A 24,445-nucleotide genomic window follows, 5' to 3' on the forward strand; every position below is an offset into this window, starting at 1 on the left:
CACCGCGATCTTACGCAGCGCGTGCGCATAGCGTTATTCCGGTATTCTGACGATAGCAAGCAAGCAAGCGCGAACTTTTAATTGGATGCTCGTGCAAGAGAGGCCGGCCAATCAGAGTAGGTCCCATTAGAAGCAAGAACGCTAACGTCTGTTCTCGGGGCGGGCCGAAATGCTCATAGGTACCTGGAGGTTTTCCTCCCTTTCGTTCTGTTCGTCTCGAGATTGCGGACGGTCATCCTCGCGTACGTTTTATTTCGTATTTTAACGGCTTCCTGAATCTGAAGACGGTTGAACCGTCCTAGAGCTGGCATGATCACTCCGCTCACCGGGCTGGGCTGGACTTCGTCTAATGTGCCGGTTGCCAGCTGGATTCCGGTGAGAAAAGTAGTCTCGTCTTCTCCTTCCCTGGTAGTGCCCCGTCTCTGAGAGACCTTCCCTCTTTTCGCGGCCGGGAGATTGAGGGCGAGACTCGCGGTCTTTTTTCCTTTCAGGGAGGACCAGGAGGGTAGGAAGCTAGTTCCGACCAACTGACTTCCTCTGCTGGACCTTCCCATCGCCCTGGCTTACGATTTTCCCGTTCCTCTGTCAGTCTCTTCCTTCAAAATGGACTGCGGGGCGGAGGGGGGGGATCTTTCTCTGAGACTGGGTCTTGGGTTTGTCATCGTCAACGGAGCTCACTCGGAGCAAAGGCACGTTTAAATCTACTGCTTAAATTAAAAAATCATAGTTATCCAGGTTCCCTAGCCTCAATAATCAAAGTATATAAAGCTAAGGTTACTCCTGTGCTCTTATATGGAGCGGAAGTTTGGGGCTTAAATTCTACTTCACTGTTAGAACAAACACAGTCCCAGCACCTAAGAAGTATTTTGGGTGTAGACAAAAGGACTCTGCTGCTGCAGTTAGAGCCGAACTGGGTATTTATACAATCGATTCACTGGCTAAAATCAGAGCATATGGTGTAAAATTAATGAAATGGAGACTGACAGACTTCAAAAGTTGTGTTTACTAGAGCAGATAAAATCCCAATTACAGACCTCCTGAATTATACAATTGACAAATTATATAAGAAGCTGTGGGCTTCCTGTCTCTTGTGCAACTGGAGAACAAGTCCAAAAGAGCTGCTCAAGGAATCTTGGACATAGAAGTACAGAAAGACATAGCCACCCTTAGTAAGGTTGGCAATTTGAAATGGCCGAGCCAGTATAAACAGAAGTTCCTTTGGGTAAGCAGGGTAAGCAGTGGCCAAAGGAGCTTTTGCCCAGCTTTGGCTGATCCATCAGTTATGATCCTATCTTGACAAAGATGCCCTGGCAATGGAAACTCATACCTTGATCATTGCACAGTAGGGCTACTGTAATGCGCTATATGTGAGGCAGCTTTTGGAGACAATCTGAAAGCTGCAACTGGTCCAGAATGTGATGGCAATACTGTGGATGGATCAATCCAGCCATTGCAGGACAACCATTTTGAAGTCATTGCGCTAGTTACTAGTATGCTTTCAGGCCCAATTCAAAATACTAGTAATCACGTACTAAGCCTTGTATGGTATGGCTTTGGGATACATTAGGCATCTCTTACTAAATTTGAATTTGTCCATCCAGTAATATCATTTCATGAGGTCTGCTGGGAGTCCCTGCCCCATGCAAAGTCCATAGGGCCTGGGCAGATCTTTTGTGTAGTTGTTTCTGTGTTGTTTAATTTTATTCCTGCTGAGGTCCATGAAGCACCCTCTCTCTTGGCATCCCATAAAACTACTAAACCGCTTTTATTCTGCTGTATTTTGGTTGATTTGGGGGGCACATATCTGTTAGGATCGTTCTGGATTTTATACTTGTTTTATGCCACCCAGAAGCTTCAGATTGGAGCAGGTGACTGCAATATAACAATAAATAAATAAAAATTATACATAACATATGCTGTGGGGGATTATCCTCACAAAGCAGATGGAATAACAATAATAATAACAATAATACCAAATCTGTTATTTTACCATAATAAAACTATTGCAGAATACTTCATTGAGAGATGTTGAGAGTGAACTTCTTTCTGATTGACCTTTGAAAAAGCTAGGTAGAGCAGGTCTAGTTAGTACTTGGATGAGAGACTACTAGGAAATCCCAAGCTGTAAACTAGATATTGTGGAAGAAGGCAATAGAAAACCACTTTTGTACTGTTGCCAAGAAAAATACATGGAGGTGTCATGAAGACACTAGGGATCTAGTATGCAATCATATAATTGCAGCCATATTAGTAGATTAGTAGATGAGTAGATTAAAAGCTTGCTTCATCTAGCATCTTGTTTCTCATAATGACCAACCAGATGGAATAAGTCTGCCATCAGGACATGAGGACAATAGTTCTTCCTTGCTGCTATCCTCTAGCAAGTGGTCCTAGCTAGACATGGATGTACATGGATTTCTAGTAACCATGAACAGACTTATTCTTCCTACATGGTGTCTAGTCTCCTGTTAAAGCTGTCTAAATGTCCATTACATGATTATAGAGAAAAAAGGAACATGTATATGGGTGGCATACAAATTTAATAATGAATGAATGAATGAATGAATGGCTGCAGTTCCCAAACTGTGTGCCATGGCACCCTCCAGTTGCTGCTGCAAAATATTTTAAATTTTTGAGGGAAACACAGAAATACTCAACATCTGTTGGACACTACATGAAATACTAGCCTAGTATCGCTGCATTTCCCTCAAAAATTTAAACTATCCCACAGCGCCCCTGTGAGTTCACTGTTTCTGTTAAGCCTGCGGTTCCCAAACTGCCTGGGCTGCAGCTGCACACAGTTTGGGAACTGCAGATTGCCGTGAAAAAATTACTGAGACACTAAGAGTGCCGTGAACTGAGGGAGTTTGGGAAGCTCTGTTGTAAGAAAATAATTTTGTGGACATGCTATAAAAAGCACAGGTGTGTTTGTGTCACTATAGGAATATATCTTCCTTCTATGCAGAAGTAATTCACTTGGAAATGCTATTCTATAAGGCAGGTAAATGAAGTTGGGAGTGCCATTCTTGTAACAAAGATGTGCATTAATGTGATGTAGGAAATCCCCCAGTTGGTATCTTACATTTATATTATATTATATCATATTATATTATATTAATAATTTTATTAAAACTTTTAAACAAGAAGATAAAAACAGAAATTAATATAAAGGAAGAAAAAAGAAAGAAATCAAAGAAAAAGCAAAAAATGCAAGAAGAGAAAAAAATTGAAGAAAAATAGAAAAGAAAGAAAAAAGTCGCTTCCAATATTCTTCACAGCAGTTATAAGTACAAATGTACTTTAAACTCTCTCTCTAAAGTTACATCATATTACTCTTCTTTCTATAATCTATTTTGTTTAATCATCAGAACCCTAAATCACAAGTTCATTATTTTCATTTTTACACAAAAAGTCTCTAAGAGGCTTCCAGTCACCAATAAATGTAGATAGTGTCTTTTTTCTAATCAAAGAAGTCAATTTATCCATTTCAGCAAAATCTGTCAATTTCACTAATCATTCCTCCATAGTGGGTAGTATCGAATCTTTCCATCTCTGTGCATATAGTAATCTTGCCGCAGTAATCATATGCTGAAATAATCTTCATGGCTTTTTTTCTAACCATTTATCCATAAATCCTAAAAGGAAAAGTTGCATCTTCAATTGAATATTGAACTTTAAAATCCTCTGCATAAAAGTGTGTATTTGAATCCATTTTTTTTTTAGCTTTTTTACATGTCCAGCAAGCATGATAAAATGTCCCTTCATGCTGTTCACATTTCCAACATACATTTGAAGTGCTTTGGGGTGAGGTGTTATGGCCAGTTAGACATCTCTGTGAGTTGGCTCTGCAAGCGGAGACAGCACAGCGGTGAAATTGCCAGCCAGAAGATGGTTTCAGCTGACAGAAATTTCTCTGGAGGAAGGAGAAATTGGGGGATTACTCACTTGTGTTCTATCAGCGTTGCTCCTCACAAGGAGGCTGCAGGAATTTAGTTTCTTGTGGTCAATTGTGGGTTGAGCAGTTTGGGAGTTGAGGGATTTATAACATGCCTTAAATTGCTGTGCAGCCTTTATGAGTATTTGACTGGCAAAAGCCTCACCAACTTAATCATTTTATGACTTACACTGCATGTACAATTATTAGGCAAGTTGTATTTTTGAGGATGAATGTCATTATTGAACAACTACAGTGCTCTCGGTCAATCCAAAATGTTAATAAACCTCAAACCTGAATATTTAAGAAAGTAAAAGTGAGGGTTTGACTTTCTTAGGAGCATATCTGTGTGTGCACAATTATTGGGCAACTATTAGTGTGCAAAATTATTATGCAACTAAATAAAAAGCAAAAATTCCCTCATCTCACTCGTTTATTTTCATCTGTTAAAGTGAGAATAATAAACAAACAACTCAAAATTTACAAATAAACATTTCTGACATTTCAAACAAAAAATCAGTGACCAATATAGCCACCCTTCTTTGCAATAACAGTCATAAGCCTTCCATTCATGGAGTCTGTCAGTTTCTTGATCTGTTGACGATCAACTTTTTGGGCAGCAGCAACCACAGCCTCCCACACACGGTTCAGAGAGATGTACTGTTTTCCTTCACCATAAATCTTCTGTTTGAGAAGGGCCCACAAGTTCTCAATAGGGTTTAGGTCAGGTGAGGAAGGGGGCCATGTCACTATTCTTTCATCTTTGAGACCTTTATTGGCTAGCCACACAGTGGACTACTTCGATGCATGCGATGGAGCATTGTCCTGCATAAACATCATGGTCTTCTTGAAAGATGCAGACTTTTTCCTGTACCACTGCTTGAAGAAAGTGTCTTCTAAAAACTGGCAGTAGGTTTCGGAGTTGATTTTGAGTCCATCTTCAATCCGAAAAGGTCCAACTAGCTCATCTGTAATAATACCAGCCCATACCAGTACCCCACCTCCACCTTGCTGGTGTCCGAGTCGAAGTGGAGCTCTGTGCCCGTTACTGATCCAGCCACAGGCCCATCCATCTGGTCTGTCAAGAGTCATTTTCATCTCATCAGTCCATAAAACCTTTGAAAAATCTGTCTTCAGATATTTCTTGGCCCAGTCTTGCCGTTTCAACTTATGTGTCTTGTTCAGTGGTGGTCGAGTTTCAGCCTTCCTTACTTTGGCCATGTCTCTGAGCACTGAACACCTTGTACTTTGGGCACTCCAGGTAGATTGCAGTTCTGGAATATGATAGCACTGGAGGATAATGGGTTCCTGGTAGTTTCACGTTTGATTCTTCTCAAATCTTTGGCAGTTAATTTGCGTCTTTTTTTCTCAACATGTTTCTTGTGACCTTGTTGACTATTTGCAATAAAACGTTTGATGGTTCTGTGGTCACGCCCCAATATCTTAGCAATTTCAAGAGTCCTGCATCCCTCTGAAAGACTTTTTACAATTTTTGACTTTTCAGAGTCACATCTCTTTTTTGGCCCATTTTGCCTGAGGAAAAGAAGCTGCCTAATAATTATGCACACCTTGATATAGGGTGTTGATCTCCTTAGGCCACACCCTCCCTCATTACACAAATACACATCACCTGATCTGCTTATATCCAATAAGCATTCAGGTTTATACAGCTTGGAGGTGGAAAAAATGCATAAAAATGATGATATGGTCAAAATACTCACTTGCTGTCAGGTTCAGCCCAAAGAACTCCAAGAGACAATCCAAATACAGTTCTGCTGCGTTTATTAGCTTCAACCTCAAGACAGAAATCTCCCCAGACTGCACCCTAGTTCCCAAGCCAGCCAGCCACAACACCGTGAATTCCTTAGGGAGGTGCCAGCCTCATCTTGAACTTCCCACGCTCCTGTTGGGGGCTAAGAACACGCTTATCTCCCTGAGCCTGGCCTTCATAAGTCCATTCCATCATGCTTGCCTAATAACTGTGCATGCAGTGTAATTGCTTTACAACCTAAGAGAGATATTCCGAATGGCAGGGAAGATCAAAAACTCTTGGTGAGTGCCTTCTTTTTAAAATTAAGAAGAGGAAAAAAATGCTATTTTAAAGGATTTTAATTTAAAAGCAAAAAGTTTAACAATGTTTTTAATTATGATATAAGAAAGTTTCAAATGGACAAGGGGGACAGTGATTTTAAAAAATAGAAGGAAATATTTTTCTGATGAAAGTGCCTTTGAAAATAGTACAATTAATTAGACCAACAGACCGGACCTTTGTGGAAATGTTGATTGTTTATCAAGGACAGTAATAATTGATGGATTTTACAAAACACAAAGATAGAGAGCCAATTGGGACTAAAGTGTTAAAAATAGAGAGAAGCAAAGTAGGGGGAAAAAAAGCCTGACTTTTACTTTCATCATAGTAATTGACATATTTTCACTTACTCATCGTGGCAACCACAAGAAAAGCTGCCAAACTGGGGGAAGGATGCAGGGGTTCACTAGAACAAATTACAGATAAATACAGGTATTTCACCAGATTTATTGCAGAAAATGTTTGAAAAATTTGGCAAAAAGATGACTCCAGCAGTTAAAAAGGAAACGGAAGAAAGATTTGCAGGGATGAAAAAAGATCTGAAAGAAGTTAAGAAAATTGAAGTATCTATAGGGCAACTGGCTGTAGACTTAAAACAAATTACTGACGAAGTAGAAGTTTTGGAAAGCAAGATAGAGGTTATAAATAGAGAGTTGGAGAAGGATTTGGACAATTTGGCATCATTAGAACTGAGAGAAAAAGAATTCTGCTTAAGATTTAGAACAATCCCAGAAGAACGTGGAGAGGATAGAAGAGAAGTAATTGTTAAGTCTCTGACTGATTTTCTGGATTGGGAGGAAGATGGTACTGATACAGAGATTGATAAGACCTTTAGGATCAATATGCATTTTGCAAAATTAAGAAATATTCCAGGGGATGTCCTTGTGCACTTTGTCAGGAAGAAGACAAGATACCAAGTTCCACAGAAGCATTTTAATAGGATTGATAATACAGATGTATTTAAGGAAATCCCAATTAGAATACTATGCAAGAGGAAAGAGTACTTTTTTTCTGACAAACTTAAACAGAAGAAGATTCCATCTAGATAGGACAAGTTGGGAGGGGGTGATTTTTACTTTTAAACAACAGAGATTTAGGTTGAATTTTGTGGAGAAAGCAAGATTTTTTGAAAAAAATTAAGGAAGAACTGGAGGGAGACACAAAGGGAGGTAACAGTGACAGATGAGACTAAATAAATGCCACAACAGATTCAAGACATTGAAGAAGATTCCATGTTGGGTGCTATAGATATTGACTTTTCCAAAATCTTGGACTAATTATGGATTATAAATGTTTAATGTGGAATATAAATGGGGCAAATGCCACTCAAAAGAAAGAAAAAAAATTCACTATTTGAAAAAATTAGAACCTGATGTGATTTATCTACAATAAACACATATTAGGAAAAAAGATGTAAAATATTTAAGCCACAAAAATCTGGGAGAGGAATTTATTTCAGCAGGATTGAAAAAAAAATGGAGTTGTTTAGTATATAAACCCCCAACTATATCTAAAACTTATATTGACTGATGATTGTGGCAGATATGTTGGGGTGGAAGTTACCCTACAGGGGGCTAAGACTTTGTTATTGGGAATTTATGTCCCAAATGAAGATAAAACAACATTTTACAAAGGATTTATGGATAAACTTTGGATTTTACATATGAAAATTGGTGTCTCCTGGGGGATTGGAATGGAGTTGTTTCCCTAGAAAAAAAGAACTTCGGAGAAAAATAGTAAAATAACACAGAGTAAATACCAAAGATTTTTTTTTAATTTAATGGATAATTTGGAGCTTGTTGATGCATGGAGACATAAAAATGGAGATTCAAAAGAATTTTCTGAAAGACATAGATCTTTTTCAAAAATAGATATGATTTGGATTTCTAAGACTTTGGCTAATAATGTCTGTAAAGTAGAGATCATAATCCAGTGACTAACTTTTAAAAGGAAAATGAATCTTTTAGGTGGAGATTGAATGAGATTGAATGAGATGTTATTACAAAAAGAAATGGTGGAGGATTGTAAAAAGAAGTTAAAGGAATTTTTTGAGAATAATCTTAATAAAAGCACAGAAGTACGGATGGTTTGGGATGCAAATAAAGCTTTTGAAGAGGATATTTTATACAACACAATAGTGAATATAAAAAGAAAAGGCAAGAGAAAATGCAAACAATTTTAGATAAGATTTAAAAAAAAGGAAGAAGAGTTAAAAAATCTCTAGGGGTGATAACTGTAACTCACTAAATTAAGCTTTTACAGAGGCAATTATCTGTGTTAACAGTGAGATGAAAATAAAGATGAACTATGTAAAACAAAGAAATTTTGAATTTACAAATAAATCAGGGAAATGGTTGGCATACAAGTTGCGAAAAAAAAGAAAAGAAAGGAAGTGATGTTAAAGTTGTAAGAAGGGAATACTGTAATAATAGCTTATGTGATTATGCAAAAAGCGTTTGATCAGTATTATACTACTTTATACAAAGGTCAAGAAATTTTCTCAGAAAAAGTGGATGAATACTTGCACAAACAGAACTTACCAAAGATTACAGACAATCAGAGACAAATTTTGAATGGACTTATAACAATAAGGGAGCTGTGTGAAGCTATCAAAAAGACTAAAACCTGGTCCAGATGGGTTGACGACCTCTTACTATAAATGTTTTGAAAATGAGCTTTTACAACCTATATAACAAATGAATATTATTTTGCAGAATGGAAAGATTTCTGATAGTTGGAAGGAGGCTAATATAACATTAATACCTAAAGAGGGACAAGATTTGACTTTTAACAAGAAACTATCAACCAATACCTTTATTGAATAATGATTACAAACTGTTTATCATGATTTTGGCTGAAAGGTTGAAAATAATTTTACAGGATTTTTTTCATGAAAATCAATGTGGATTTTTACCTAAAAGACAACTACAAGATAATATTAGAAATGTTTTGAATATTTTGGAATACTTGGAGCAACATAGTGAAAACAAGCTGCATTGATATTCCTAGATGCAGAGAAGGCCTTTGACAATTTGAATTGGATTTTTTTGTTTAAGAGTTCTGGAACATATGAACCTTGGAGATAATTTTATTAAATGGGTAAGATTGACTTAAACTTCTCAGAAAGCACAAGTAATTGTTAATGGAGAACTAGCCAAACCTTGTGAGATTCAAAAAGGGGCAAGACAAGGATGTCCACTGCCTCTACTTCTGTTCGTTTTGGTTCTTGAGTTATTGAATAGAGACATGAGATAAGATCAGAGAATTATGTGAGTTAAGACTTAAAAAGAAACTTACAAGTTGAGGGCATTAGTGACCCACCAGAGGGAATAAAAGCATTAATGGGAAAATTAAAGGACCTTGGTATATTAACAGGTTTCACGATTGATAATCAGAAGATAAAGATGTTAACAAAAAATATGAAATTAGAAGATCAGGTAGAACTGATGGAGAAAACTGGTTTTAAGATTGAAAAAAAAGTAAAATACTTGGGTATTCCTATGACAAATATGAATTGTATGTTATTTCAAAATAATTATTTTAAGACATGCAATGAAATCAAGAAGGACATGTTAAGATGGGAGAAATTAAAATTGTCACTGTCGGGGAGAATTTCTGTGATAAAAATGAATGTTTTGCCAAGAATGATGTTTTTGTTTCAGACAATACCTGTTTTGACAATGGATGTATCATTTAAACAATGGCAAAAAGACATATTTAAATTTATATGGCACGGGAAAGAACCACGAGTTAAATATAAAGTGTTGCAAGATGGAAAGGAAAGAGGAGGATGGGTTAACCAGATTTGAAATTGTATTTTGTTGCTTATTGTTGGTCTGGACGAAAGAATGGATGTTTCTTAGAAACAAGAGAATATTTTATAATTAGAAGGTCATGACCTGAGGTTTGGATAGCATGCATATTTATGGTTCGATAAAGTTCAAATTAATGTGGACTTTAAAAATCCTTTTAATAGACATGCCTTATTGAGAATGTGGAATAGATATAAACCCAGGTTGTGCCTGAAAACACCTTTATGGATCTCAGCTCAAGAAGCATATTATAGAAGAGAAATGGCAGATAAAGGTAAATGGTTGATGTACCGGGACTTATTGGAAAACTATCAAGGGGAATTTAAAATCAAATTAAGAGAACAGTTAATAGCAGGAGAATATAGTTGTCAATGGTTTTCCCATTTACAATTATTTGAAAGATTTAAAATGGATAAAAAGTATGGAGCAAAGTAAGTTAGAATTTGAAATACAATTGCATACTGATGATGAACATGTAATTGCTAAAACGTACAAATTTTTGTTGAAATTTGAAACAGAGGAAGAACAGGTTAAAGAATGTATGATCAAGTGGGCTAAGAATTTTGGTTATAATATACAGATGGGTCATTGGGGAAATATGTGGTTAAAAGGGTTGAAATTTACATTGTGTTACGATCTCAAAGAGAATTTTTATAAAATGATGTATCCTTGGTACATGATGCCAGAGGAATTATCTAAAATGTATAAAGACACTTTAAATGTATTTATCTTACCTATAAAGTTAGAAGTATTGTTCTAGCTAAGCAGTCCTCTGCTCCATATTCCCATCTCCAAAACAGGATGAAAGGTCCTATTTGTAGGGCTTTTGTGACAATTGCTACAATTATACTAGTAACATTCAAACAGTTGATCTCTAACAGTTAGTTAAAGCTTTGCTATTGGAAGCAAGAAAGAGTGATGCCTTTGACAAGTGTCTAGAAATTTTATTTCTTTACTTATCATACTTGTATAGCCATCCATCTCATATAGTGACTCTGGGTGGCGTATATAATAAAACAAAATACATAAAAGCAAAATCCAAAAAACCCCAATAAAACAACAATTTAAATTAAAATAAAAACAAAATAAAAAGACAAAATGGCAGCAAGCATACTGAGAGTACATCACTTAACATTCATTTAGTCATCCGACAGGCTGCACTCTACCATGGAGTCCCCAAGCCCATTGACAAAACCATGTTTTGAGGGCCTTCCGGAAGGCCCCCAAGATGGGGGCCAGCCTCAACTCATGAATGATATTCTATGGGGTGGGAGCTACGGCAGAAAAGGCTCTCCTCCTAGGACTCACCAGACAAAACTCCCTAGCTGATGGGACTGCAACATGCCTCTCCTGATGGGCCTGATGGGACAGGTAGATGTCAGTGGGGAAAGATGGTCCCTGAATAAATTTAGGAGTTGGAGTCAGCTGGGAAGTGGCAGTGAGGAAAAATTGGGCAAGATTGGTGGTGAAAACAAAATCAAGGGTTTAGAAAATTAAGGACTAATTTTAGGGGAAAAAATGAAGAGAAAGCTGGGATAATTAGGAGGTTAAGACTATCACCAAAGAAGCCTGAAGAATAAGCAAATTAAGGAGCAAAATTAAAGCCTTGTTGTGGGTATTAAAACATTTAGAAAGCACCTACTATAGTTTTATGCATTAGGATACTGTTTTGAGTGGGATAAATCAATATTATCCCAAATAATTGTCATCTCTATATGTTCAGTAAAATCCATTTATTGCTGAAAACGATGTGTTGGATTTTTAGTTAATATGTCTACTTTTGACTATCCTACTATCAGAAAAGGAAATCCTATAAATGAGAAAAGTTAGTACTGGACAGGCTTACCTGTGACAGATAGTGGTAGGTCTTAGCAATGTAGCTGAGTGGTGGCAGCGAGGAACAAATTCCAGGAGAAGTAGGAGAGATCTGATCCCTGAATTGCTATACTGTAGAGGGTAATTGTTTCAAGCCATTTGTGATAATGAATCGGTGAGGAATCATGTCTGATGTTTTTGTTAGTCACCAGCCTCCATAGGCATGAGAATACTGCTATCCCCACAAGCTTCAAACCAGTTTGGCTATATTTAATCCTAAGTACAGTGGTACCTCGGGTTACGAATGCCTCTGCTAATGAACTTTTCGGGTTGCGACCAGCTCTGGCCGCAAAAATTTATCTCAGGTTACAAACCAGATCCGCGGCCATTTTCTGCCGTGACACCTGGTCCGCGGCCATTTTCCGCCCGTTCTACATGGACCGCGGCCATTTTTCCGCCTGTTCCACGTGGTCCGCGGCCGTTTTTCTGCCCTGCCGCATGGTCCGCGGCCGTTTTTCCGCCCCTGCCGCGTGGTCCGCGGCCGTTTTTCCGCCCTGACGCGTGGTCCGCGGCCGTTTTTCTGCCCCTGACGCGGACGCCAGAACGAATTAACGGTAATTACATTGAACCTTATGGGAAAATTTGCTTCGGGTTGCGACCAAATCGGGTTGCGACCAGAGTCACAGAACGGATTAAGATCGTAACCCGAGGTACCACTGTAATTTGGTCCTTCCCCACTTCACTACTTCGTGATGTTCTCAGCTTGTCCCAGGATACAAGGTTTTTTTGTTAGCTGCCTGCCCGGCCCTGCTTACTCTTTTCATGCTTTACCACCTGCTCCTGTTGTGCTGTTTAACAGAGAGCCTCTGATCAATGGGTGAATTCCTGGATATTTCTTTAAACGATGAATGACATGGGTCCTAATTAATGTGCAGAATTTATTTCATCCCTTTGTATGCATATGTGTGCACATGCCTTTTATCTAGCAAACCAAGCCTTTCCAGTGTCATCAAACATTAAAAATATTTTCAGAGGGAATCTGTATGAGATTAATCTGTTCTTCTAAACCTAAACTGAAATATTACACATATATAGGCTATTGTTTTGCTACATTTTCTTCAACTGTTATAACTCAGTCCCGAGGTTTCCAAAGCCTACTGCTATATTCTGAACACTCCGAATTGTTTGTTCAGAATACTTCCATATGGGAATCTGGGGACATGTCAACATATCATAAATCACTGGTAGATTACGTACTTTGTGTGCAAGAGGACCTGGGTTCGGTCTCCTGTATCTCTAGGAAGGATTGGAAAAATCCTTGCTAGTTCTTTTTTGCCTTGTTTCGTAAAAGTCTTTCTCTTTCTCTTGTTCTTTTTAGATCACAACAACTGTGGAAGGAGCACCTGCTAACTTTGGGAAAGGATTTGCACAGAAATATGGCTATTACCTCTGCTTTACTTCATCTATAACCACTTCGGTAACAAGGACGCTCAGTTGAGATTGAGATAGGCTAGGTGCAGGTAGTGTGGCTGGTGACTGTTATGGCATCTGCTTCTTTTCAGAATCCAGCTGGAGATGTACTTTATGATGTGATGATCCTGAGTGAGAAATCACTGCTACCTTCTGGATATAGCTATGCTAAAGAATTTCTGGATCCAAGTGAGTCTGCCTGGCTATTTGGCTGATTTTATTTTGGTTTGTTCTAAACTTGCTATAACAGTCTAATATGTCTTCTCCTAAACAATGGCATGTTGCTTAGGGCAGAGTACAATCATAATAGCTAATCTGTAGAACTGATTACTGAAGATTGCATGCTATAATTTTGACTATTATAAACATGGAAGATCATGGCTAAGGTCCCAAAAAGTAAATTTAAAATGAACATAGCACACAAATAAGAGTTTCTAACAGGGTTTATTTCCGTTATCTGATGAAAGAAACTGTAAGGGCCATGACAGTTATAATGCTTCTGTTCCCTAAAGTGAGAGGTGCCCATCTGTCTGTACATACTTCTGTTTGATCCAGTTATGAGTGGTCATGAATTCAATTTTCTTTTTCTTCCACTCTTTCCAGTTGCTGTGATATAGCAATATTTTGTGTTGCCACTGAAGTTTTTTTGCTTTCTTGTAATGGTGAATCTTACAAATGAACAGGAGGCCCAAATCTATTTCCTACCTAACCTTGTCGACTGGGACAAACTGTCAAACTTTGTTATTGTGACAAACATTAATAACTCTTATCTATTCTTTTTTTTTAAGTGTTTTATTTTGTATGCAAAAAGAGGAAAAAGAAAAAATACAGAAACTTATATTTCATGTGCTAATTGAATATATGTTACACACACACATATGTGCAATTAAATTATTTTAATTTAAATTAACTTAATAGGAAAAATTAGGAAATGAAATATATAAGCTTACTATGTGTAGTTGAAATTTCTCTACTGTGACGCCCAGCAAAAAATTCTTATTCAGTTATTCAAAATATAATTGATGGAGAATTATTACTATAGGGCTATTATTTTATAAAGCACAAGCTAAACCCTATAGTATTTGAAGATGAGGTTTGCTAGTCCATATCTAGACACATTTTGTTCTACATATTTCTGAATCATTTCCTTAAAGTCAGTTGAAAAAGCCCTTGAACCTTCAAAGGTAGAAAGTCTATTTATATGTGTCTGTGTGTGTGCGCGTGCGTGTGTGCATGCACGGATGTGTGCACTTTCCATATGTATAGCATTTTATAATAGATTTGGTTGGTCTTTGTCATTAAAGAAACTTATACATGCAGCATGTGAAAATAATTTGTGTTTCAAATATTCTACATTGGAACCTTATATCAGTGTGTACATTTTCAAGTAGTTTGCCATTTTTATTAAGAGCAGGCTTCCAGGACCTTCTTGGGTGGCCATTAGAACACCCATAAACACACTTTTGGCAACAAAAGACCAGTATTTGATAGGATGATTTTGCAGGTTTCTCTTTAAGAACGAAACCTAGATTTAAGGCATCTATTTTACTGAATCCACCAGAAAATAAGCCAAAACATCTTCCTACCGTGCTCCCATGACCTTTGCAGGGTATTGTCAATTTTTAAAATGCATCCCCCCCCAACTGCAAAAAGGTGGCCCATCTTAATTTAGAGCATCTGTTGTACCTATGTACACATTTGGAAACACCATCAAAGTAGATGTAGAACTAGCCTTCATGGAATAACATGCAGATTTTCTGCATTAAATGGAGCTATATACAGGCTTCTTCGATCACAAGATGAGGTTAAGCTTGTTCCTGGGCCTTTCTTGGATGCATAGCAGTGATCTTCCTGCTTATGAAGGCACGATGCTTGTTGTTCCAATGTCTTTTGACTGCAACCTTACTTTTCTGCCTCCTATTGTAGAAACCTCCATCTCCAAGAAGAAGAGGCTATGTGTCAAGCTGATCCCAATGGGTGCAGCAGAAACAGCTGTGTGTGACATCATACTAAGCAGCAAGAGCAAAGTGGTCCCAAATTACATGCGCATTGGGTGAGGTGCTGCTATCCATGTCCTCTGCCCTCCCACATTGTCCCAGCTTTGAAAGACTTACAAGATTTATTTGTATTCCTCCCACTAGGGAAATGAGTGGTTTTGCCCTTTGGTGTAAAAAGGAACACATACACAAGCCTAAACCCCTTCCCAAGCCAAGGAGCTTCAGTCTAGACATGAACCAGCTTTCACTAGAAAAGTAAGTTTTGATCATTTTTCATTCTATAATAAATCCTATACATTCCGGTGTTGTGTGATCTGTCATAATTTCCTTTTTTCAGTGGCACATATCTAATACAAAATGCAGAAACATTATGGCTACTTCTAACGGTTTATCCCTGAGTCTCACTCAGCCTATATATGAAGCAAGATAACTTTATCATCAGGTGAAAAGCAGCTTGGGTAGGTTTGTAGGACTAAAGAAAAAAGCCAATAAAAGGGCTGATTCGATAGCAGAATCAGAAAGATGGGGTGTTAAGAAGCAACGTTGGGAAGAGATTCCACTCTTCCCTAGGGTTGTCATGATTGCATCTCAGAACACCAGAAGAAGAAATAAACAAGCAGTGTTTATTTGTCTGTTTCTGGAAATGTCCAAGTCAGAATCTAGTTTCATTCTTAGATAAAACAGAAGGTTTATGGAAAATGGAGAACAACAAACTAGATGTTCTATTAACCAAGTCGAGGATAATTTTAGATGGTGTATTAGGTAAAAGTTAGTTAAACTTTCATTCATGAAATAATTTAATCAAAACCTCATGCCATACCTGTGATGCAAGCAAGGACAAGCTCAGATTTACTGGTTGTGTAAAAGTGGCAGCAGATAAGTGCTCCTTGCCATCGTTTCCATTTTCCTGTCTCAGAAGGACAGGATCTTTATCATGACATGCTCCAAGTTTCTTCAGGAATTTTCATGCCTGATCTCCTGGGATGGAGCTTGTCTTGTGCCGAGCATCCTAAGAGGTTAGCACCTACATTTAGGACATTTCTCAAGAAAGAAAGGAATGTAATGAACAGTAAAACGTGATCACTATTGAGCTTCCTTACCCTTATCACTTGGGGCTGACAATTTCAGCTGAAACTAATCTTGGAATACCACTACCCCCCCTCCAAAAAAACAAAAACAAAAAAACCAAACAAATGTGAGTGTGTGATTTGTAGGTTTACATATACACACTGGCTAGAGACAAGGCCAGGGCAAAAAAACAACTAACCAATATTAAATGAATTAATAACTACTGTTTAAAATTAGTTGCCTGTAAAGTACAACATCTGATTTGTAAAATTAATTGATCCCTGTATGCATACACACACAAAACCATTCTGTATCCAGGACAAATCAGATAAGACGTTTTTTGTGTTGGGTTACCAGAAAAACAGAAGTTTATCCATGCTTATTCCATAACATGTCCCACTGTGTTCAGTGGCTCTTACTCCCAGGTCAAAGTATGCTTAGGACTTCTGGTTCTGTTGAGTCATTGTCTAAGTTTCACCATCATCTCATTGGCCCCACATATAACAAGCAAGAATCTCCAGTAGAGTTCCTTTTTCACTGATTTAGGAATCTGGTTATCCCAGCCCTAATTCACATGCAGCTTCCATGGACAGAAGAGGCTCTCCATTGCAAGGACTCAAACTCTCGTCCTCTTCCAATCTAGAGAGTGACAAAGGGAGAGGAGGCTAATGTGCTTACTTTAGATACACTTCATAGCAGTGTCTCCACTTTCAGTATTGTCTTTATTACCATGTTCTCAGTGAATGCAAGGTAATCCCCCATATCAAAGGTAGTAATTTGTGGAGAAAACCCATCTTCCGTTCTGATGAATACAGGGATCAATAATTATTCTGGCTCTTTCATGATTGCCCAGGTATCAAAAGTGCATTATTCTGTCGATATATATGTTGTTTTTTTAATTACCATAGAACTATATGTTTCACTCACTTTTTATTATTTACTTTAAATTGGTTTTAAACAATATAGTTCCTAACCTACCAACAGACCTCATGTGTTTCTTCATTTTAATCCTTTCAGTGTAGACGCTCCATCAGAAAAGCCATTCGGTTCTAAAAGGCAAGCTACCATTAAGAGACATGAAACTATATATGACGCATCAAATGCCTGCGGTATTTCAGGTAAGTGCCTTCAATTCAAAGAGGTGAGGCATTCTTTGCTTTTATGTGAGAAAGGAGCATAGAACTGGGCTGCAGGAAATGCTCCAGTAGGCATATGTGTTCTTTCTTGAAGCTTGACATGATTTGTCCCATAGCTGCCGTTCATAATTAAGGTGGAATGTAAATTTTTGTTATATATAGCACAGTAATATGGTGACCACTTGTTTGTTTACATCTGTCAGGGAAGAACTGATGCCATGATTAAAAATACCTCTTTGCAGGAGGGAGTTGTTTCTTCTTGCTTAAAGGAGGAAGCAGTTTTGAAACTGGAGTCCTTGCAACTTTATTTTCTTTTTATAATTATTTTTATTAGAGCTTACAAACACAAAGATAAAAAACTAATACAAACTAGGAAAAATATAAAAAAATTTAAAAAATTAAAAAGTGTAATAGATAGAGATAGATAGATAGATAGATAGATAGATAGATAGATAGATAGATAGAACAGAAAAAAGATATATAAAGAAATGACTTCCCCTTTCATCAAGACGAGTACAATTTCAGTAACTTACCACCTTCTCTGATACTACAACAAAGGATATCTTCTTCTCATATCTCATCTCTTATCAATAAACAAATTCATTCAGTCATAATCAGCAAAAGTCCATTAAGAGTTACCAGAATTAACCACATATATATTTTAACCTTAATCTAATAAATCAATTTTATATTCCTTTATATACAGATAGACCTCGCTTAACGACCATTCACCTAGCGACTGTTTGAAGTTATGACAGCACTAAAAAAAGTGACTTATGACCAGTGCCCAAACCATCGCAACACCCCCACAGTCATGTGATTGCAATCCAGGCTTGGCAACCAGCTCGCACTTACGATGGTTCGACATCCTGGAGTCACATGATCACCATTTGTGACCTTCCCAGCTGGCTTCTGGCAAACTAAATCAATGGGGAACCATGTGGTTTACTTAAGAATTGCATGATTTGCTTAACAACCATGTGAGTCGCTTAACGACTGCAGTGATTTGCTTAATGACCGCCGCAAAAAAGGTCATAAAATCAGGTTCAGTCATGTGATGATTCACTTAATGACTGCATCGCTTAACAGCCTAAATTCCGGTCCCAACTGGGATCGATAAGTGAGGACTACCTGTAATAATTTATCACTTTCTCTAAAAATACAACAAAAGAATCCCTTCTTCCTCATCTCTTATCTTTAAACAAATCTTTAAAACCTTGTCATTTGGTCCTAGTCAGCAGAAATCCATTAAGAGTTACCAGAAAAAATAACATACATATTTGAACCTTGATCAAATAACCCAACTTTATATTCTTTCCCTTTGCTTTTAACAATCTAATTTTTTAATTCCTTTAAATAATGTCCCAGCACTTGATTTCTTTTCATTTTCTCTTTGTCTCTGCTCAAAAACTCCTTCTAAACTTTAACAGGTCTCATTTGCAAATCCAAAACAAACAGGTTATCTAAGTCACCTTTCTGTTTTTTATTTGTATATCCCTTTTAATTATTAAGACATCAGCTAGTTTCATTTATAAATCCAGTGTAACTTCTTGTTCCATATCATTCCTGTAGCCTGTTATTTTTATATCCACATTTGAATCAGCCTCAGTCTGTTTTGTCCAGTGAGATCTGTTCCTCTTCTATAACCTTTTTAAGTCCCATTTTTACAGTAGCAGACAATCTTCAGAGAAACCTCTGTGTGCATTGTTCCCAAATATCCTTGAAGTCTTCCATAGTCAGAGTATTTTGTTCCATTCTGTATTAATGGATTTCTTCTCCTTTAATTATAATCTTTAGTTCTTTCTGGTTCTAGAGTCCAATCTTCAAAATCCCCTCTTATCATGCTTTTCTCTAATCAATATTTTCCCACAGGAATGTTAATTAAATTTAATTAATTTCAAATTCTTCATATATTTTTTTATAAAATTCAAAACAACCCACTGAAAGGATTCTTGTAATTAATTTCAAAGCCTTATTTCAACTCTATCTGGCCCCTTAGTCTGTTTATAACTTTCCAAAAGCAACGTTCTAATCACCCTTTTGCTGTTTATTCCAAAATAAGAACCTTTTAAATCCTTAAAAGTTGCATAACACTTTTTTCAGCAAGGATTGAAGAAGACTCACCCATTGTGATGAAGCTTGCCTTTCTGAAGGTTCTTAATATCCAAAAAGCAGTTAACGAGCAATTTCCAGATGTGATTAAGAGAGGAAGTATGCAAACCCAGTGTCCATTTGAAGGCTCTGAACCGCGGCTTGGGCAAGATGGCAATCCCTCGGCTCCCCGGGCTCTAAACCCTCCAGAGACCACTGTTTTATGGTCTCCTCATGAGGAGCTGCTATATGGAGCATGTGTGGGTGATCCCACATCCTCATCCTTGTCTGGAGAGGAATTCCAAGAAGCCGATTCATTCACCGGCTCCTTGTTCAGCCGCAGTCACCAGCTGCACTCTCCACAGAGCCATCTTCACTTTGCCATTGCTTTGCCAGAAGTCAGAGTCCTTGGAACTTTAGACTTCTCTGGATCATACTGATTATCAGGAACCAGGCTATAGGAGTGAGGGGGCAGGGGCGGTGGCTAGTATTCAAGACACTTGGAAAGACATCTTTGGCCACTCTATTATAGCAGTTCTGTTACTGGCTGGGGGTTATTTTTCTGAAGCTGCACAAGATTTTTATTTAATGCTTTAGGTTGTTTAATAATAGGGATGTGTAAAACCTGCTGTTCTAGACTCAGAATGTTCCAGAGCATTCTGCTGTTCCCTCTAGTTTGCACTGATCTAGCCGTTTAGGGGGTGGACTGCAGTTTTCCAGAAACTAATTCTTTGAACTGGTTTTCTGATGTTCTGGATGTGGTCTGGCCCTAAATTAGGCCTGTTTCAACTGGAACACTGTAACCTGCTTCCAGTTCAGATTAATTTCTGGAAAGCCCCTGGACCATCCCTAAAATGTTGTGAACCAGAAAAGGATAGGTTTGGTACATGCCTGTGTGCATGCTTTGGTATATGAAGCTGCTGGAAAGTGGTTTGGAATGAAGTGCTTTTAATGTGCGTAGAGCCTTTAGCCGTACTACTTCATCATCTGTTGTTTAAATTTAATAAGGTGCTAGAGGAAAGTGAACAAACTAAAATTACATCCAGACCAGAATGATACATTGACATGGGAGCTGGGATGCAACCTGTTCTGGAAGCAGTTGCACTCTTTGAAAGATCAAATTTGTAGCCCTGGAGTGCCCTTTAATCTTGCATCGCCCCTGGTTTTTCTAGTAGCAGCAGCGGTGCCAGCCTCAGCCTTTCTTGAGGCAGTCTAGTTGATCACAGAAGAGTGCGAGTTTCAAGTGTGGCAGCTTGGTTGCTTAGTGGGGCATAATACAGCAATCAAACACTGAAAAAGCCTACACTGTTTGCAATTATTTTCTGGGGCTGTAAATGTTCTTGGTGCCCTGCCCTAACCTGTTTTGCAGGTTCCTGGAATTCTATTACTGAAATAAGGCTGCAGATAGTGATGCAATTTCCTGTATTTTATATATCAAGTATTGCACTATCTACAGGACGTCCCTCCTGTGAATTACTGTATGTAATTACTGGCCGAGCGGTCCTCTTGAAAACACTACCATTGGCAGGGTGACTTATATAGCATGTGGGCTAGGGTTAGGGTTCTCCAGCATGTTGCTCCCTCCCTGGGTTTAGAAAACCTATGAAGGTATTTCTTTAAACTGGCTGTTTGAATTATGTTTGAAGTATTTTGTTACATTTAATGTAACATTATTTTTAACCTTTTACTATTTACTAATGTAACATGGTTTTAAACTTTTTACTGCAGTATTATGATTTGTTGTATGCCATCTTGATGACTTGTAAACCATCACCCACTTTAAAATATTGTTACTTTTCCCCTGAGATTTTACTAAACAGCTTCCCAGGGCCATCTGAACAACCTGAATATTTGTTTCTCTCTTAGCCATAGATGGGGTCCCTTTTACCCTGCACCCCAAGTTTGAGAACAGCGTCACTCATGGTACCACTGTAAGTATTTTGTGTTGCAGTCATGTTTTCAGTATAAAGGAAAAAATAGATAAAAACTGTAGATTTGTCTAGGAGCAAACACACAGGGGTGTTGTAGAGTTATGCAAAGTTCATTATTCTGGAAATGAAACTTTGCAAAAATATTCTGTTTCTCTCTGGGCCATTGTCATTCCAGAAGCAATTCAGTAGTTTCTAGAAATAGATCTCCAAACTGGAATTAGCTTGATGGTGTTCCAGATATGTCTGGAAACACCTCCTCACCCAACGGTATAGTCTGAGTTCCATTCCCAGATTGATGAATGTTCTGGCTTTCTCCAACTTGAAATTACCACTCACAAAATTCCCAGCCATAATGGTAGCAGTGGTCTTGACACAGGTGGTTTGTTGTTATTATATGAAAAATTTCAACAAATAAATATTTTAAAAAAGAGATGATGACTAGTTGAGGAAACACAGATAATGTACTGGGGAAAATGTCAGGTTGAGTGGTGGGGTGCTGACAGCTTTCATAGTTACCATTCAAAAACCTACCAGAAGAGTTCAGTGGGCTTTTTCTCGCCTAATTCAATTAGATTGAATGTTAATTAGAAAACATGTTTTCCTGTATCTGTTTTGGAGAAAGTAAGAATTGTAGGATTGGAAGAACTATGGAACCTACCTAGTGCAGAAATCAGTTTTAGTTCTGGCAATATTGACAGGAATAATTTCTAGAAATTACAGTATAAATGGATTAATTGGGAATGACTGCTTTTGCTTTTATTTTCTAGGCCCTTTCTGTATTTAAAAACTTCCATATCAAGTCTCTTGCTGACATTGAGGAAGAGGTGAGCAAAAATTTTTTAGAAGACTAATTCAGGCTCAGATCTTTGTTCCATTCAGATCAGAGCTATGCAATTTTGTTTAGCATTCTCAAAGCCAAATGTGTTGTTTCTTTACACACATATTCATGTATTACAGCGGAGCTGCAAGTTCTTCTGGTTTTGAATATGGAGATCTTGCTTCTTTGTAAACGTATTTTTTGTTTTGCTTTTCCATAGTATGACTACAGTTTTGTAGTTGAAAGAACTGCAGCTGCAAGACTCCCACCCAGCATTTCATAGCATCAACACTTCCTTGAGAGTTCTTGCTACTAGGGACCTTGGGATGGTCAGACTGACTCTGCTAAGCTGATGAAGTACTTGCTTCAAAGGGACTGCGCTATTGGGGGCACTGCTTTAATAGCCAAAACTAGTATAACTATAATCCTGCCGGTATTATATTTTGCTACAGGTACAAATTGAGCTACTTTTGTACGCACTTTTTCAAGCATCATATCTATTTTCTATGCAAAGCACAATTTGTTAAAAATAGAGGCTTATTCTATGGGCAAAGTTATTTCTGTACTTATTTCTGGCCATTTCAAACATTCTGAAATGTGTACTGCTGCCAATAAAGTATGATTTTTATGAAAAATGAAATATATTGCTCCACATCAACCTTATTTATGCAGATCTCTATTTAAAAAATTGCAAACATGACCATCACTTCAGGATTTAATATAGAGGAAAAAGGGATACATTAAATCAAAGACAAAATTCATCCATATTTTAAAATGCACTGATTGCCATTTTATTATCAAATCTCATGGCCACCTTTCCAGGAGGAACGAAGAGGCAGTACAAAGGTTAACAACTGCAGTCCAGTTTGGCAGACATGTGAAGATTAATGTAGGCCCTTGCACAACTTTTGTTGTGGTTTCCAGACTCACACAATAAGAAACTGCCTACCAGTCCCAAACTGGAATAAAACAGCTATCCAAGAATAAATATTCCTTTTGTAGTGCTGTATTTTGGTGGTGTCTCTTTCTGGGTGTCCTTCACTTCACTTCTGCCAAGGGAGAAGAATTAGTCTCAAGAAGGCACTTTGAGCTTTGTGCTGCCTAATAGGAACTGCAGGATTCTGTCTATGAGCAGAGCAATGAAGAAGTTGGCCACCAGAACTTGAGCGATCACTAGTTTAAACTGAAATAGAAAAATGAGATGTTCAAAGTCTAAGAAAGAACATTCTTCCTTACTACATTCAAATCCAGCACATATCAAGCCTGACACAAAATCTGTCCTATATTCTTGAAACAAAGATGGGTGATGATCTTGCTGCTTATGTTATACCAAACTGCATACTGCAATAAGCAAGGAATTTAGTAAGTTGGTTGTCCCACTCTTCACACATTTACTAGACAGAAATCCATTACTGACAACTATAAGCAGCATTTATGGAATGTACAGTGGGGCAAAAAAGTATTTAGTCAGCCACCAATCGTGCAAGTTCTCCCACTTAAAAAGATGAGAGAGGCCTGTAATTTTCATCATAGGTATACCTCAACTATAAGAGACAAAATGGGGGAAAAAATCCAGAAAATCACATTGTCTGATTTTTAAATAATTTATTTGCAAATCATGGTGGAAAATAAGTATTTGATCAATATCAAAAGTTCATCTCAATACTTTGTTATATATCCTTTGTTGGCAATGACAGAGGTCAAACGTTTTCTGTAAGTCTTCACAAGGTTTTCACACACTGTTGCTGGTATTTTGGCCCATTCCTCCATGCAGATCTCCTCTAGAGCAGTGATGTTTTGGGGCTGTCGCTGGGCAACACGGACTTTCAACTCCCTCCAAAGGTTTTCCATGGGGTTGAGATCTGGAGACTGGCTAGGCCACTCCAGGACCTTGAAATGCTTCTTACGAAGCCACTCCTTCGTTGCCCAGGCGGTGTGTTTGGGATCATTGTCATGCTGAAAGACCCAGCCACGTTTCATCTTCAATGCCCTTGCTGATGGAAGGAGGTTCACTCAAAATCTCACAATACATGGCCCCATTCATTCTTTCCTTTACACGGATCAGTCGTCCTGGTCCCTTTGCAGAAAAACAGCCCCAAAGCACAATGTTTTCACCCCCATGCTTCACAGTAGGTATGGTGTTCTTTGGATGCAACTCAGCATTCTCTCTCCTCCAAACACGACGAGTTGAGTTTAGACCAAAACGTTCTACTTTGGTTTCATCTGACCATATGACATTCTCCCAATCCTCTTCTGGATCATCCAAATGCTCTCTAGCAAACTTC

The 24,445-nt window shown here is 37.9% G+C and overlaps 2 protein-coding genes across 3 annotated transcripts in view; one reads left to right on the forward strand and one right to left on the reverse strand.

Moving 5' to 3' along the window:
* Window positions 1-151: 151 nt before the first annotated feature.
* Window positions 152-22,793, forward strand: MVB12A (multivesicular body subunit 12A). Its single transcript, XM_015889406.3, has 9 exons — window positions 152-375; window positions 13,029-13,127; window positions 13,213-13,309; window positions 15,047-15,173; window positions 15,262-15,372; window positions 17,203-17,303; window positions 21,279-21,343; window positions 22,111-22,167; window positions 22,381-22,793. Exons 1-9 carry the CDS (start codon window positions 310-312, stop codon window positions 22,441-22,443), a joined length of 786 nt encoding a protein of 261 aa, XP_015744892.1. The 5' UTR covers window positions 152-309; the 3' UTR covers window positions 22,444-22,793.
* A 132-nt stretch (window positions 22,794-22,925) lies between these two features.
* ATP13A1 (ATPase 13A1) overlaps window positions 22,926-24,445 on the reverse strand; it is a 35,917-nt gene continuing 34,397 nt past the window's right edge. For both annotated transcript variants that reach the window (XM_007421412.4, XM_007421411.4), the window contains exon 26: window positions 22,926-23,343. In XM_007421412.4, coding sequence (XP_007421474.1) covers window positions 23,233-23,343 — 111 coding nt within the window. In that variant the 3' untranslated portion in view covers window positions 22,926-23,232. The remainder of the gene's footprint in view (window positions 23,344-24,445) is intronic.

The sequence above is a fragment of the Python bivittatus genome, unplaced genomic scaffold (assembly GCF_059951505.1).
Source record: "Python bivittatus isolate LINGU-HERP-01145 unplaced genomic scaffold, Pbiv_v1 ctg000220_np1212, whole genome shotgun sequence".
NCBI lineage: Eukaryota > Metazoa > Chordata > Lepidosauria > Squamata > Pythonidae > Python > Python bivittatus.

Coding starts and splice junctions, on each gene's coding strand:
- MVB12A (XM_015889406.3), top strand. CDS start 310: ATGATCACTCCGCTCACCGGGCTGGGCTGGACTTCGTCTAATGTGCCG. Junction 376..13,028: donor CGGTTGCCAGCTGGATTCCG/GTGAGAAAAGTA, acceptor TGTTCTTTTTAG/ATCACAACAACTGTGGAAGG. Junction 13,128..13,212: donor CTTCATCTATAACCACTTCG/GTAACAAGGACG, acceptor GCTTCTTTTCAG/AATCCAGCTGGAGATGTACT.